Below are 15,229 nucleotides of genomic sequence, written 5' to 3'. Positions count from 1 at the left end.
GTTTTGGTGTTACGACTTCGGATCCAGAGTCTTAGAGGGACTCCATGGCATAAAGGTGCCAACTTTATGGCCATGAGAGTCCCATGCATCTTATGGAACGTTTTTAGGACTTTATGGACTAGTTAACCCATGCATGCACGTAAAGTTTGTAACTTTACATGCTATATCGATCCTAGGAGGCTAGATCTATGTTCTGGATGCATTAAACCCGACTAAAATCGATTAGATAGACTTGGACTTTGGGGGACTCGGCGAGTCGTTCATGGACTCGGTGAGTCGGGTCATGGTTTCCCAACCTTTTATGTTTCTAAGCAATCTGGTTGAGTCTAGAAGAGGACTCAACAAGATGGACGTGAATATGGACTTGAAGATCGAGAAGTCTCGAGTTCCAGGATGAACTCGGTGAGTTCAAGGCAATGTCTCAACTGTTATGAAGAAGGACTCGACGAGTTCAAGGATGAACTCGGCGAGTCCATGAGCAAATGCTCCGATCTTTATGAAGGAGAACTCGACGAGTTCAAGTGGAAAGTCCCGATTCTGTCATAAGGAGAAACTCGGCGAGTTAGAGGGTAACTCGACGAGTCCGATTGCGAATGCGAGTTTCTCTGAATTATGGAACTCGACAAGTTGATGGATCAACTCGGCGAGTTGAGTCAACCAGGATGTTGACTTTGACTTTGACCTGAGTTGACCCTTGAAAGGGTTATGAGTAGGAAATGGTAATTAAGGAAGGTTGTTATGTGTAGCAGTTTGAGAGGGGTCGACTCCAGTGCCGAGGACAGTTCAGTTACTGCACGACATTGAGGTGAGTTACCTTCCAGTAGAAGTGGGTCTACGGCCACAATGTCGGCCCACTGGTAGGAGTTGTTTGATTAGATGATTGTCTTTGTGATAATTATCTAGATTTGCTGCTGCTTGTCACACCCACAAACCGAAACGGCAGAAACGTTCGGGGGTGGATGATGTCATACGTAGTATCATAACAATTGCATCATAGTAATCAAAGTAAACACAACCATTACATTGAATATATATAAAAGGTATTTACATCTGTTTGATTCATATTCATATACATCAAAAGTATAACAAAATATAAAGACGTGACTCTAAATGCTCCGTCTTCTCAAAAGTCTGTTGAGATACCTGACTACTGATTTCCTGAGAATACAAGCGATTTTGAAAAGAGAGTATCAACATAAAAGATGGTGAGTTCATAAGCAATGTTTTTGTAATGAAAATATGTTGATGAATCTGTGAAGATGTTCGTATGTTTGCAAGAAAATCCAATATTTTCTTTAGTAAAAGCATGATAATACCAATTCTTTCTATGATCACTTAGTTCATACTAGTCAAGTATAAACCAATATCGAACAGACGGTTGATTGTGTGGATCTGCCCTAAGCCCACAACCAAACAAGGAACAGGAAATGAGGCGGAAATCACACATCCCACAGTCTATCGAATATTCTTCATACATAACCCTGATGCATAAACTAAGAAATTATAGAATTAACTAAGATTGTTTGTTACTGTATCCAGTTATAGTATATGAAACATATTAGTTTGTATGCTGGGTTACTACTAGATGTCTTGTAAGATCAGTTCTGTATGAAATCCTTCGTATAGAATGTTCTGTATGAAAAACCCTGGCTACCACCAGTATGTATAATAGTTTTATTACTAAAATAAAACCTTGTATTAGAAGTTCCTGGAATCCTCCAGTTGTGATGTATGATAGTTCTATTAATGAAAATAAAACTAATTGAAGAAATGAATTTCCGTAAACAATTGGTTAGTTTATACTATTGTGAGTTCATATAACCATGCTTGATATGACTGATGACCTCTACGACGTTCTTCAGGCGTCGGACGGTCCCTTGAATGGTTTACGGCCGTGAACGGCCCCTTGAATGGTTTACGGCCGTGAACTGTGTTCTTGAAGAAAATATAAATGTTTGAAGGGTGTACGGCCGTGAACAGATTGCGGTCCTTGAAGATTTTAAGATTTGAAGGGTGTACGACCGTGAACTCAAGAACAACAAAGCTCGATTTGATGAAAAATGGATGTTTTGATGCTCCAAAACGAGTTCCAAGGCGGATAGAGTGTTAGATGAAGAGAAATTTGGTGTTTTCGGGTGACTATTTTTAGAGAGAGAGAGAGGGTGTTCGCAGTCATAAAAGTGTAAATGAGGGGTAGGAGCTCATATTTATAGGGGGGTTCATGGTCGGTGGAGGGTCCACCAGCCGTGAACGGGTTTACGGCCGTGATCGAGTTCACGGCCGTGAATACTAGTCAGGCCGGTTTTTCACTGATTTTCGAAATAGCTCGGTTTTCGCGTGATTTTGTTTCCGACTCTTATAAAAACGATCTTCTAAACCATAAGAATTTAACGGAACAAATATAATTCATAATTTATTTAACGGAAAACGGCTAACTTTAACGGAAAAAGTTTCGGGTTGTCACATCATCCCCCCGATAAAGGGAATTTCGTCCCGAAATTCAAACATAGAATACAAATCATGGACTCGGAAAAAGATGAGGATACTTCTGTTTCATTTGGTCTTCGCGCTCCCAAGTGAATTCAGGTCTCCGCTTGGCATTCCAGCGGACCTTCACTATCGGTATGCGACTTTGTTTCGTTCTTTTGACTTCTCGATCCATGATTTCGACTGGTTCTTCCACGAAATTAAGGTTCTAATTGATCTCGATCTCATCAAGAGGGATCACAGGGGTTTCATCGGATAGACACTTTTTAAGGTTCGAGGCGTGGAAGACGGGATGGATATTGCTAAGCTCTTGGGGTAAACGAAGTTTGTATGCTACGGGACCGATCCTAGCGAGGATCTCGAATGGTCGTATATATCTCGGATTCAGCTTTCCACGCTTTCCAAAGCGTATCATACCTTTCCAGGGTGAGACCTTCAATAAAACACGGTCACCAACCTGGAACTCCAAAGGTTTTCGTCTCTTATCGGCGTAGCTCTTTTGTCTATCTCTTGAAGCTTTTAGTCGTTCTCTGATTTGTACGATCTTTTCTGTGGTTTCACGGATGATTTCTGGGCCTATGAGAGTGCTATCGAGGACTTGACCTTTGGCTAGCTGCGTGTCACCCACCTCAGCCCAACACAGAGGGGATCTGCACTTACGGCCATAGAGGGCTTCAAACGGCGCAACCTTGATGCTAGAATGATAGCTGTTGTTATAGGAGAACTCGACCAAGAGCAAATGATTATCCCACGACTTACCAAAGTCGATAATCCACGCTCTCAACATGTCTTCTAAAGTTTGGATGGTCCTCTCACTCTGCCCATCGGTCTGTGGATGGTAAGTTGTGCTCATATCCAACTTAGTTCCAAGAGCCTTCTGCAGTGATTGCCAAAATCTCGAGGTGAATCTGCTATCCCGATCGGAGATAATGGACACGGGCACACCATGCAGACGAACTATCTCTTGGATGTAAGATTCGTGTTAGTCTCTCCGTCTTAAATGTTTCTTTGATAGGCAGGAAGTGGGCGGATTTAGTCAATCTGTCGACGATTACCCAGATAATGTCATGGCCACTCTGGGTCTTGGGCAATTTGGTAATGAAGTCCATTGTGATTCGTTCCCACTTCCACTCAGGTATTTCTGGCTGTTGAAGTAGACCTGAGGGCTTTTGATATTCCACCTTCACCTTGGCGCAAGTCAGACACTTGCCCACGAAGGTAGCGATCTCTGCTTTCATATTTGGCCACCTGAGATCCAGATACATTTTATCCGAACCTGGGTGAACGGAGTATCGAGTATTGTGAGCTTCGCTCATGACAACCTCTTTGTAACCGCCGATCTTCGGGGTCCAGGTCTGGTTCATAAAGTAATAAACCCAGTCTCCCTTGATCTCTAAGTTCTTTTCCATTCCCCTCAAGGCTTCATCCACCACGTTCTCTGGTTTTAAGGCTTCCAACTAAGCCTCTCTTATTTGTGCGGACAGATGGGAATGGATGGTCATTGTAAGTGCCTTCACTCTACGACCTGAATACTCTTTCCGGCTGAGGGCATCTGCTACCACATTGGCCTTGCCGGGATGATAGCGTATATCGCACTCATAATCGCTGAGTAGCTCAACCCATCGTCGTTGCCTCATGTTCAACTCTTTCTGATCGAAAATGTGTTGTAAGCTCTTATGGTCGGTGAAGCCAGTACACTTGGTCCCGTAGAGATAATGTCTCCAAATCTTTAGTGCGAAGACCATTGCTCCCAACTCCAGGTCGTGAGTTGTATAATTGACTTCATGTGCTTTCAGCTGTCTCGAGGCATAAGCAATAACCTTTCCTCGTTGCATGAGCACACAACATAGGCCTTGATTGGATGCATCGCAGTAGACCACGAAGTCCTCCGTCCCTTCAGGCAGAGACAAAATAGGTGCGCTGCATAGGGACTGCTTCAATGTTTGGAACGCAGTGTCTTGCTTTTCTCCCCAACTAAAGGGTATACCTTTCTGAGTCAGGGTGGTTAAAGGCTTAGCAATCCTGGAGAAATTTTGGATAAACCTGCGATAGTAGCCAGCGAGACCCAAGAATTGACGGATTTCTGTAGGCGTCTTCGGTGCTGACCAATTCTTAATCGCCTTGATTTTGGAAGGGTCCACGTGTATACCTTCCTCGCTAACCACGTGACCAAGGAAAATTACTTTTCTGATCCAGAATTCGCACTTTGAAAACTTTGCATAAAGTTTCTCTGCCCTTATAATTTCTAGCACTAGCCTCAAGTGTTGTCTATGATCTTCCTCACTCCGAGAGTAGACAAGTATATCATCAATGAACACTATCACGAACTTGTATTGGAAAGGGCGGCACACCCGATTCATCAGATCCATGAATACTGCGGGTGCGTTGGTTAGACCAAAGGGCATTACTACAAACTCGTAGTGACCATAGCGAGTTCGGAATGTTGTCTTGGGAACATCATTCTCATGGACTCGCAACTGGTGGTACCCTGATCTCAGGTCTATCTTTGAGAAATAGCCGGCTCCTTGGATTTGATCGAAGAGGTCGTCGATTCTGGGTAGGGGGTAACGGTTTTTGATGATAATCTTGTTCAGTTCATGATAATGTATGCACATCCGAAAGGATCCATCTTTCTTTTTCACAAATAAGACCGGGGCTCCCCAGGGTGAGGAACTTGGTCTGATGAATCCCTTGTTGAGTAGCTCATTGAGCTGGCTGGATAACTCTTGCATTTCTTCCGGTGCTAGACCGTAAGGGGATTTGGCTACAGGGGTAGCTCCGGGGATTAAGTTGATTCGGAACTCGACTTGGTGCTCGGGAGGGATTCCGGGAAGATCTTCGGGGAAAACATCAGGAAACTTGCAGACTTTGGGGATGCTCTCGAGGTCTTTAACTTCCTGTCTCTCATTAATGACATGGGCTAGGAATGCATGACACTCCTTTCGCAGATATTTCTGGGCTTTGATGCATGAAATGATACGAAGGCTCGAGCTAAGTTTATCACCATATACTATGAGGGCTTCTCCCGAGGGCAGATTGAGGCGAATGGCTTTTTCATAACAAAGGATATCAGCACGATTGGGGCTCAACCAATCCATGCCGATGATGACATCAAAGCTTTTTATGGAAACTGGCATAAGGTCGATTGAAAAGGAATGGTCGTTTAGGGTAAGGGTACAACCTATGAATACGTCGTTAGTGCTCTCTTTCTTTCCGTTAGCCATCTTGATGGTAAATGTTTCGGTTAAAGGTTGGGATTCGTGCTTGAGAAAATGCTTAAATGAATGACTAACAAAGCTTCTTTCCGCACCAGAATCGAAAGGAATGCATGCATAAGAGTTGTCGAGGAGGAACGTACCCGTAACAAAGGTAGGATCAGCGACCGCATCCTCCTGGCCCATGGCTAGCACCCTCCCTGTGTTGCCAACTGTTGTTGTCTTGGGGAAATTTCGCTTGAAGTGTCCGATCTCCCCACGGCCATAACAGGCTTGACCAACGCACGCTCCAGGAGCCTGATTGGTTGGTTGGGCTAGTGTCTTGCAAAATCGAGCTGTGTGTCCCTTCTTACCATAATTATTGCACAACATCTCGCGGAACTGCCCATGATGATGAAAGTTGCACTTGTCACACCTTGGAAGGGTACCAGCATATCTACTGGAAGGTGCTTGAATTGTAGGGGCAACAACAGGAGTGGTAGCGACATGAATTGCCACTACTTATTGTTTCTTGGAGGGCTCCTGTGAAGACTGGCCCTTACGTTTGTTCCAAAACTTTTTCTTCCCACCACTCGCCTTTGGTGGTTCGGGAACGGCTGCCACTGCATCAAGATCAACCCCGTGATCTATAAGAGTTTGCGCTAAACACTTGGCGCTGTCGAATGTGGGAGGTTTAGCAGCCAAAACATTTCCTTGAGTTGGGGGCGTCAATCCCCAAATGTACCTCTCTATTTTCTTGCTTTCCGGGGTGACCATCCCCGGACATAGAAGAGCCAGATCATAGAATCTAGTTGTATAAGTAGCAATGTCGGAACCCTTCATCTTTAGGTTCCAGAGCTCGTGCTCCAACTTCTGCATCTCGCCCCTTGGGCAGTACTCAGCAAGCATTAGCTCTTTTAAACTCTCCCAACTCATGGCATTGGCTATTGGCAGAGTTAGGGATTTGACCCGACTATTCCACCAAGTCAATGCTCTATCGGTGAAAGTGCAGGCGGCAAACTTCACCTTGCTGGCCTCAGAACATGCACAAATCTCGAAAATTGATTCGATCTTCTCGAACCACCGGGTTAGGGCAATGACTCCTCCATTGCCGTCGAAGGATTTGGGCTTCGCATTCATGAAATCTTTGTAGGAACACTCCTTCGGGTGTCTCTGGCCACCGTCAAGATTACGGGGATTGGGTCCACTTCCTGATCCGCCAGCGCCACCCGGATTCATTTGTGACATCGCAGCAGCCACAGTGGATGTAACTGCTTCCTAGAACACGACATGATCGAACTGAGGAGGTGGCGGCGGCAGAGGATCATTGTTCTGCTTTTTGGGTCTCTTCCTGGGAGGCATCTTTCACTAAAAGATACAAGGGGAAAATGGCGATAAGCCTTCTATGCTGATCATGAATTGGATATTTTCGAGCAAGATATGTCTAAACCCTACTGCGATAACAGAGATCTACAATAAAGGTTTACTATCATAAACAAGTAATTGCAGGCCTTTCATTTGTGAGGATTAGTACTACTTGTGTAGTGTTATAAATTCATAAAATACTCCTATAGTATTTTAACTATGTGTTTCATTAGTATATAATTTTGTGAGTTTTAGACTTGTCGCGACACCACTGTCACTCCCAAACACATGTTGGTCATATCTCAGACAAATATAGTTGATCAGGTTATATTGGCCCCACATATGACTACATAACTATTCAGGCTTAACCGTAGTGTCCAACTTGCCCTAAATACTTTTATGTAGTTCTTACTATGTTTTAGTTCCTTGTACATATATATACTTGTATACTTTTGTAAAATACTTAAATTTTAAAGTATACTTTTAGTTTCAGAGCGCTTCGGCCCCTTTAGTGTTTATAGTCGTATACCATGTAAGGCTCGGTATACTTACTTCACTATAAACAAGAGCTCTGATACCAATCTGTCACACCCCCAAACCGAAACGACGAAAACGTTCGGGGGTGGATGACGTCATACGTAGTATCACAACAGTTGCATCATAGTAATCAAAGTAAACACAACCATTACATTGAATATACATAAAAGGTATTTACATCTGTTTGATTCATATTCATATACATCAAAAGTATAACAAAATATAAAAATGTGACTATAAATGCCTCGTCTTCTCAAAAGTCTGCTGAGATACCTGACTACTGATTTCCTGAGAATACAAGCGATTTTGAAAAGAGAGTATCAACATAAAAGATGGTGAGTTCATAAGCAATGTTTTTGTAATGAAACCCTATTGATGAATCTGTGAAGATGTTCGTATGTTTGCAAGAAAATCCAATATTTTCTTTAGTAAAATCATGATAATACCAATTCTTTCTATGATCACTTAGTTCATACTAGTCAAGTATAAACCAATATCGAACAGACGGTTGATTGTGTGGATCTGCCCTAAGCCCACAACCAAACAAGGAACAGGAAATGAGGCGGAAATCACACATTCCACAGTATATCGAATATTCTTTATACATAACCCTGATGCATAAACTAAGAAATTATAGAATTAACTAAGATTGTTTGTTACTGTATCCAGTTGTAGTATATGAAACATATTAGTTTGTATGCTGGGTTACTACTAGATGTCTTGTAAGATGAGTTCTGTATGAAATCCTTCGTATAAAATGTTCTGTATGAAAAACCCTGGCTACCACCAGTATGTATAATAGTTTTATTACTAAAATAAAACCTTGTATCAGAAGTTCCTGAAATCCTCCAGTTGTGATGTATGATAGTTCTATTAATGAAAATAAAACTAATTGAATAAATGAATTCCCATAAACAATTGGTTAGTTTATACTATTGTGAGTTCATATAACCATGCTTGATATGACTGATGACCTCTAGGACGTTCTTCAGGCATCGGACGGTATGATATTTGTCACCCTAGGCATGCCTGCCTAACTGTAGCTAGCAGTTTAGGTGTGGGATTGTCAGTCCCGAATAGATCTATTCACAAATCTCACGCTCTCCCTCCAGGAGACTCTGATTATACTAAAAGATAGGATTTAACCTGTACCTCGAAAGGTACAAATGAAGAGTTGTCTCACAATCCTGTATTTACTAGTTTACATATAGTTTTGTATTGTTCTTTTGTAATTGAATCAATTCATATACTTTATAGAATAGTAATTATACTTAAATAACTATTCAGTAATGAATTCTTGTTACCCGAGAGATATAAATGAATATCATAAACTAAGCCTGACATAGTTTATATGTTTAACAATGTATAAGCTCTGAATTTGTAAGACTGTATACTAAAAACCCCAAACTATACCTATTATAGTTTGCATGAATGTTATGTATTTGGTTCATGAATTGATCTGAAAACTATGCAATTTGGCAGTAAGTTGAAAACTTCCCTTATGCTCAACATAATACAAAAGGGATAAAATATCTAAATATTTTTATAAAATGTGAAAAACGTATGGGTGTATCAATTGCATCAGTTCTAATCGTGTTGGAATCCTTTTGTATAAATTCACAAAAATGATTTGTGTTTGGCTTGTACTCTTCCCTGAAAATATTAAAAACATTAAAAGCATAGGGGTATGAACTCACTGTTGGTTGCGTGAAATGTTGGACAACGAAACTGGGAGTGAAGACCCTCGGGTTGATGTACGCGGCACTTAACGGGATCCTAATAATAATTAAATACATATATGCATTTTTATTAGTGAAACCATTAATTATAGTGTTGGAAAAACACTTGCTTTTGGTTTAGGAATGTTACCGGGACTCAATAGAATCGGAAAATCGGGTTTTCAGCCAAGTTCACGGCTTGAGGAGGTTTACGGTCGTGAACTGTTCTCGGCGGTGAACGGCCCCTTGAATGGTTTACGGCCGTGAACTGTGTTCTTGAAGAAAATATGAATGTTTGAAGGGTGTACGGCCGTGAACAGATTTCGGTCCTTGAAGATTTTAAGATTTGAAGGGTGTACGACCGTGAACTCAAGAACAGCAAAGCTCGATTTGATGAAAAACGGATGTTTTGATGCTCCAAAACGAGTTCCAAGGCGGATAGAGTGTTAGATGAAGAGAAATTTGGTGTTTTTCGCGTGACTATTTTTAGAGAGAGAGAGGGTGTTTGCGGTCAGAAAAGTGTAAATAAGGGGTAGGAGCTCATATTTATAGGGGGGTTCATGGTCGGTGGAGGGTCCACCAGCCGTGAACGGGTTTACGGCCGTGATCGGGTTCACGGCCGTGAACACTAGTCAGGCCGGTTTTTCATTGATTTTTGAAATAGCTCGGGTTTCGCGTGATTTTGTTTCCGACTCTTATAAAAACGATCTTCTAAACCATAAGAATTTAACGGAACAAATATAATTCACAATTTATTTAACGGAAAACGGCTAACTTTAACGAAAAAAGTTTCGGGTTGTCACACAGCTTGATATATTTTATATGCTAGCATGATATGATGTTTTGTGATAGTGATAGTAGGGGGAATAGTCCCCGTGTCATGGTTGTAAGGACCGAAGGGTAGGTCGGGCACCCCAGAATTGCCCGACAGTATGTTCGTTATATGGTATGAGGTATGATGGGGGGACTCACTAAGCTTTGTGCTTACAAATTCAGTTTTTTTTTTCAAGTACCTCTTCTTCGAAGGGGAAGGAGTCGGCACGGTAGCAGCGCATCACACACACATGGTTTCCGCATTATGAGATTCATGGGATTGTACTCTAACATTGTTACTATTTTATGATATGGTTTTGAGACATGTGACTATGGTTTTATGAAATGATATGATTCGATGTTGTTTTCAGTAAACAATTTTATAAGTTACTTAATTAAAAACAAAAATTTTGGGTCATGATTTTTGGGATGTTACATTTTTGTTATCTAATAATTTTTTAGGGTAAATGTCATTGTAGCCCTATATATGAAGTTTCACCTTTTGGTTTAAATGGTCCCTTTTGTTTTTTATTTTTTTTTGGCATTTAAGGGGTACGAAGTGTAGTTTTACATATTGTTAAAGCCATTCTATAGAAAGCGAAGGGGTCAGCCGGTTAAACCCATCCTAGTCAGGAGGTATGAAGACACACATCATTTAAAATATTGCCACCTCGCTATTTCCATTGCCACGTCAATAAATGACCTTTTGACCTACTTAACCCTTTTGTAAATGACATATTCACTCGTCGCTATCTTCTTCCCCTTTCTTCTTCTTTTATTGTTTTTCTCCAAATCGCTGCTATGGCGGTGTATATGAAGGTCGATCTTCATTTTGCTGGCATTTTTACTAGCTACCCCGCAATAAGTTACTCAGATGGAGCGAAGCAACGCTTTGAAGATGTCGATTTTGTAGGAATGGACTTGAAGTAATTTCTACTGTTTATTAAAAGATTCGAAAACGAGGAATGTGTGAATGTGTACTTTTGCATGCCCGATATAAAATTTCCTGATTGATTGAGGATAATAGCCATCGAGAAAGACTACCAGGAGTTTATTCAAGTAGGGTACGATAGCGGATGTGTAATCCAAGTATACATGGATCATCTTGGTGTCAATGTCCATCAATGGATAGTGGATGACCAAGTTGAAGTATGTAGTCCTGAAGACAAGCAGTCGGGTGTAGGGGGGATAATGAGGAGTTACATAGCATGGGGTATTTTCAGAACGACATTGATGACTTGCAAGGTAATGTACATGATGACCTTGGACATGTTAATTCCACTCCTATGAATAAGACCATAAATGATGTTTTTTGAGCAAGCTATGCCCCAAGGAGCAGTCAATCCCATCAAGTCCTCCTAATGAGGATGCTTATTTTCGTATGGACGACAATGACACAATTGTTGAGGAAGTAACAACTTATAATGAGAATGTTAACTGGAAATAACAAAAACCTATCCTAGGTATGAGATTTGAAAGTCCAAAACAGTTAAACATATGTTATGTAATTATGTTGTTGCTAATGGCTATCAGTTGTGCTACAAGAAAAATGATAATAGGAGACTTTTAGTGAAATGTTGTTCTGGTCAGTGTAAGTTTAGACTTTGGGCCTCATGGATGAGTGAAGAACAATCTTTCCAGATTAAGTCACTCATAGATGAGCACAATTGTGCAAGAAATTTCAAATTGGGATCAATTGTTAGCTATGCTTGGATTAGCAGCCACTTTACAACTGAGTTCTTAAATAAGAAAAAAAAAATGAGTGTTAGGATGCTTAAGGAAGAGGTGAAACAAAATTTTGGAATAGATGTGAGTATGGGACAGTGTAGGAGAGAAAATAAACATTCCATTGAGCTCATTGAAGGCACACTTGTTGAGCACTATTCAAAGCTTTGGTCTTATGGTGAAGAGATAAGAAGATCAAACCCTGGATCAACTGTGAAGATTGGTGTCAATAGTATGCCTGATGGGAAGACTTATTTTAGTAACTTTTACCTATGTTTTGAGGGACTAAAGAAAGGATGAGAGGTAGTTGCAAAAGAGTAATAAATCTGGATGGGTGTTTCTTGAAAGGCTTATGTACTAGAGAGTTAATATGTGGAGTTGGAAGGGATGCTAATAATCATATATTTCCAATTGCATGGGCATTTGTTTGCGTGGAAAACAAAGAGAATTGGAAATGGTTTTTGGAGAATTTAAGGGATGATCTAGGAATGGAAAATGGTTTTGGTATTACTTTGATGTCAGATCAACATAAGGTATGTTAACTACCATATCCTTTCATTTTAATCTAAATGTAGTTGTTTGTTTTAATAATTTCCTTTTATGATGTAGGGTTTGTTGGAGGTTGTGAAAGACATTTTGCCTACTGCAGAACATAGGCAGTGTGCAAGGCATATTGTAGCCAACTTTAGGAAAAGATTCACTGGAGTACATTATGAGCGGATGTTTTGGAGGGCATGAAAAGCATCTACTGAGCCTTTGTTTAATGTAGCAATGAAAGAAATCCAACTCCTAAACCCTGCAGCTTTTGAATATCTTATGGAGAAGAACCCTAAATCATGGTGCAGAGCTTTCTTTCAGGAGGGTAGGATGTGTGATGCAGTAGAAAATGGATTATCTGAAAGTTTTAACAATGTCATAAGAGATGCAAGGAAAAAATCAATCATCACAATGTTATAGGAAATTAGATTGTATTTTATGGAAAGGCAGTTTAATTTGAGCATCAAAGGTAGTTCATGGCTTGATTTTAAACCATGTCCAGTAATTACAACCTTACTTAATCAACTAAAAAAGCTCAAAGGTAAATATAATGTAATATGTTTACTTTGATTACTATAAACATACACTAACTTCCAACCAATGTTTCTAGATACTGGCAGGTTCTACCAAATGGTTTAAACCAGTTCGAGACAAGAAACTTGGCTGAGTCTTACGTGGTGGATTTAGACAAGAAGACCTATTCGTGTAGAGTGTGGCAACTAAATGGCTATGGTTGTGTGCTTTTAGTTGCAACCATTTCCTTTCTTAATAGGGATGTTGGAAGTTATGTGGATACAATGTACTTTGGAGCAGTTTACAAGAACACTTACAAGTATCCAATGCATGGGATGAATGACAACAATATGTGGCCATGTACTAACTATAGTCCACCACTACCACCATTAAGGAGAAAAATTCCAGGCAGACCAAAAGTGAATAGAAGAAAGGACCCAACTGAAAAGACTACAAGGCACACGGTCTCAAAGGTCGGCAAGAAAATTTTATGCAGTGTGTGTAAAGAAGTTGGACATAACAAAGCTACATGTCCTAAAGTTGACAAGCCCAAAAAAAGTTAAGGTCAAAAGGAAAAAGAAAGAAAATGGAGGAGGTAATGGAGGTGAAGGAGGTGAAGGAGGTAGTGTAACAAACACAATTGGAGGTGGTAATGGAGGTGAAGGAGGTAGTGGAACAAACACAAATAGAGGTGGTAATGGAGGTGAAGGAGGCAGTGGAACACAACCAAAAGGAAAAGAGAGTATAAGGAAAAGGAAATATTCTGAAAGGATTATAAAAAAACAATTGGCTAAAAGGGTTGAAGGAAAAAATGGAGAAGGCAATACAAGTGCTAATCCACTAGATATTGAATAAGGATAATGTGTTTATTTTCTGTTTAAGTTGTTGGATTTATGTATGGATGTTTGTTGCATGTTTTTTTACTAAATTTGTTTGTGTCTTGTTATGTTATTTGAGGTACAATGTTTGCAACTTATGATTATGTAATGGACGTGCATGGTTGTTTTAATAACTTCCTGTATTATTGTATATCTATGTGGTCCCTTTTATGGTCCACTACACTAATTTCCAATTAAAAAATGAGCATGCAAAATAGTGATAATGTGGGTGTTGTGATAATGAGCATTTTCATTAATTTCCAAGAGGAGTACACAACCACATTGGTAAATTATTACAAATAATCAAAAAAGACCATTAACAACCCATTACAACTTGTACATTATTATGACAAAGAAAATAGCCCAACTAAGAAATACACAAATTTTCATCTTCCTAACAGCGGACTTAAGCTTCTTATTCGACCTAAGCAAAGTTGCAATCATGAAAGCCTTACCACTTGTGCTCGTTGTATCAACTTCATCTGCCCAACAAATAAACCATTTCGTGGATCCTGAGATTAGATATTTGTGAGTAACAAACGAATTGTGCAGAAAACTCTTTTCAAATCTAGGGCTAAAGTTGAAGGAAAGTTGCAATCACTTTTTACCTTTTTGGGGAAAGCATAAAAGGGTCGTCCTGGGTTGCTTCGAGTGGTTGAGGTTCGTATTATAACATCATACCCACACGAACATTCCACTGATTTCATGGTTCCTTCCATCTTCATACCTTCAATTTCCAACGAGAGAAGAAGCAAGCAAAAACAAGGATAAAATGGTAACAGATCTATCTGAGTGGTATATATTGGAGACTACAATGTGAAAGGACGAAAATACCCCCAAGTTCCTCAGTAACTAAAGGAATAATTCTAGGGTTAGTGTTATTAAAATTGTTTATTTAAATGTTAAGTTAACTAAGGTCATCATTTCCATTATATTAAACACGGTTACATAGTCATTTATACAAAATGCCTGCTAAGACAGGACTTCATCATCCACTTCAAAACGATTACACCAAAAAATGATTTCAGGAGCTACACAACAATCCACATTAACCCTAATAGACAACATTACCCATAAACACATAAAACACATATAATCTAAGTAAACACATCGAGAACAAACACCACCGTACTCACTATTAGATTAGACTGTGTAATTTCTCCATGAGAAAACCAATCATCACCACCACAAGTCCCACCACCACAACAGTCATAGCTTGCATCTTCTTATCGTTACGGTCTAATCGGCGCTGCACAGCAAGCATTTCGACCCTTGATATCATAGAATCACTGAAGTTCATCCGGTCTCGAGAATTTAACAAAATCGAATCTGGTGATGGTGGTGGGGTAGCCATCTCGTGAATCTTGTGAAAGGGATTGTCTCCTTGTCAATAGATGTTTGGCCGAAAATGGGTATAAAGTTTTAGGGTTTGATTTATTAAACCATCCATTTTATATATCTT

General features: G+C 40.1%; 1 protein-coding gene across 1 annotated transcript; it reads left to right on the top strand.

Moving 5' to 3' along the window:
* Positions 1 to 11,872: 11,872 nt before the first annotated feature.
* Positions 11,873 to 13,744, top strand: LOC145121891 (uncharacterized). The gene is made up of 5 exons (XM_079057573.1): positions 11,873 to 12,098; positions 12,188 to 12,372; positions 12,449 to 12,507; positions 12,987 to 13,308; positions 13,415 to 13,744. The coding sequence occupies exons 1-5, from the start codon at positions 11,873 to 11,875 to the stop codon at positions 13,742 to 13,744; spliced, it is 1,122 nt and encodes a 373-aa protein (XP_078913699.1).
* The last annotated feature ends 1,485 nt before the right edge of the window (positions 13,745 to 15,229 follow it).

This window comes from Lactuca virosa, chromosome 6, assembly GCF_052849685.1.
Source record: "Lactuca virosa cultivar CGN04683 chromosome 6, Lactuca_virosa_CGN04683_v6, whole genome shotgun sequence".
Lineage (NCBI taxonomy): Eukaryota > Viridiplantae > Streptophyta > Magnoliopsida > Asterales > Asteraceae > Lactuca > Lactuca virosa.
Note: the sequence above shows the minus strand (reverse complement) of the source record. Positions and strands in the feature narration are given on the sequence as shown.

Excerpts from the sequence above, each read along its gene's own strand:
- LOC145121891 (XM_079057573.1), top strand. The coding sequence starts at position 11,873 with ATGAGTGTTAGGATGCTTAAGGAAGAGGTGAAACAAAATTTTGGAATA. Across the intron at positions 12,099-12,187 it reads TGATGGGAAGACTTATTTTA|GCTTATGTACTAGAGAGTTA; the intron begins GTAACTTTTACC and ends GTTTCTTGAAAG. Across the intron at positions 12,373-12,448 it reads TGATGTCAGATCAACATAAG|GGTTTGTTGGAGGTTGTGAA; the intron begins GTATGTTAACTA and ends TTTATGATGTAG.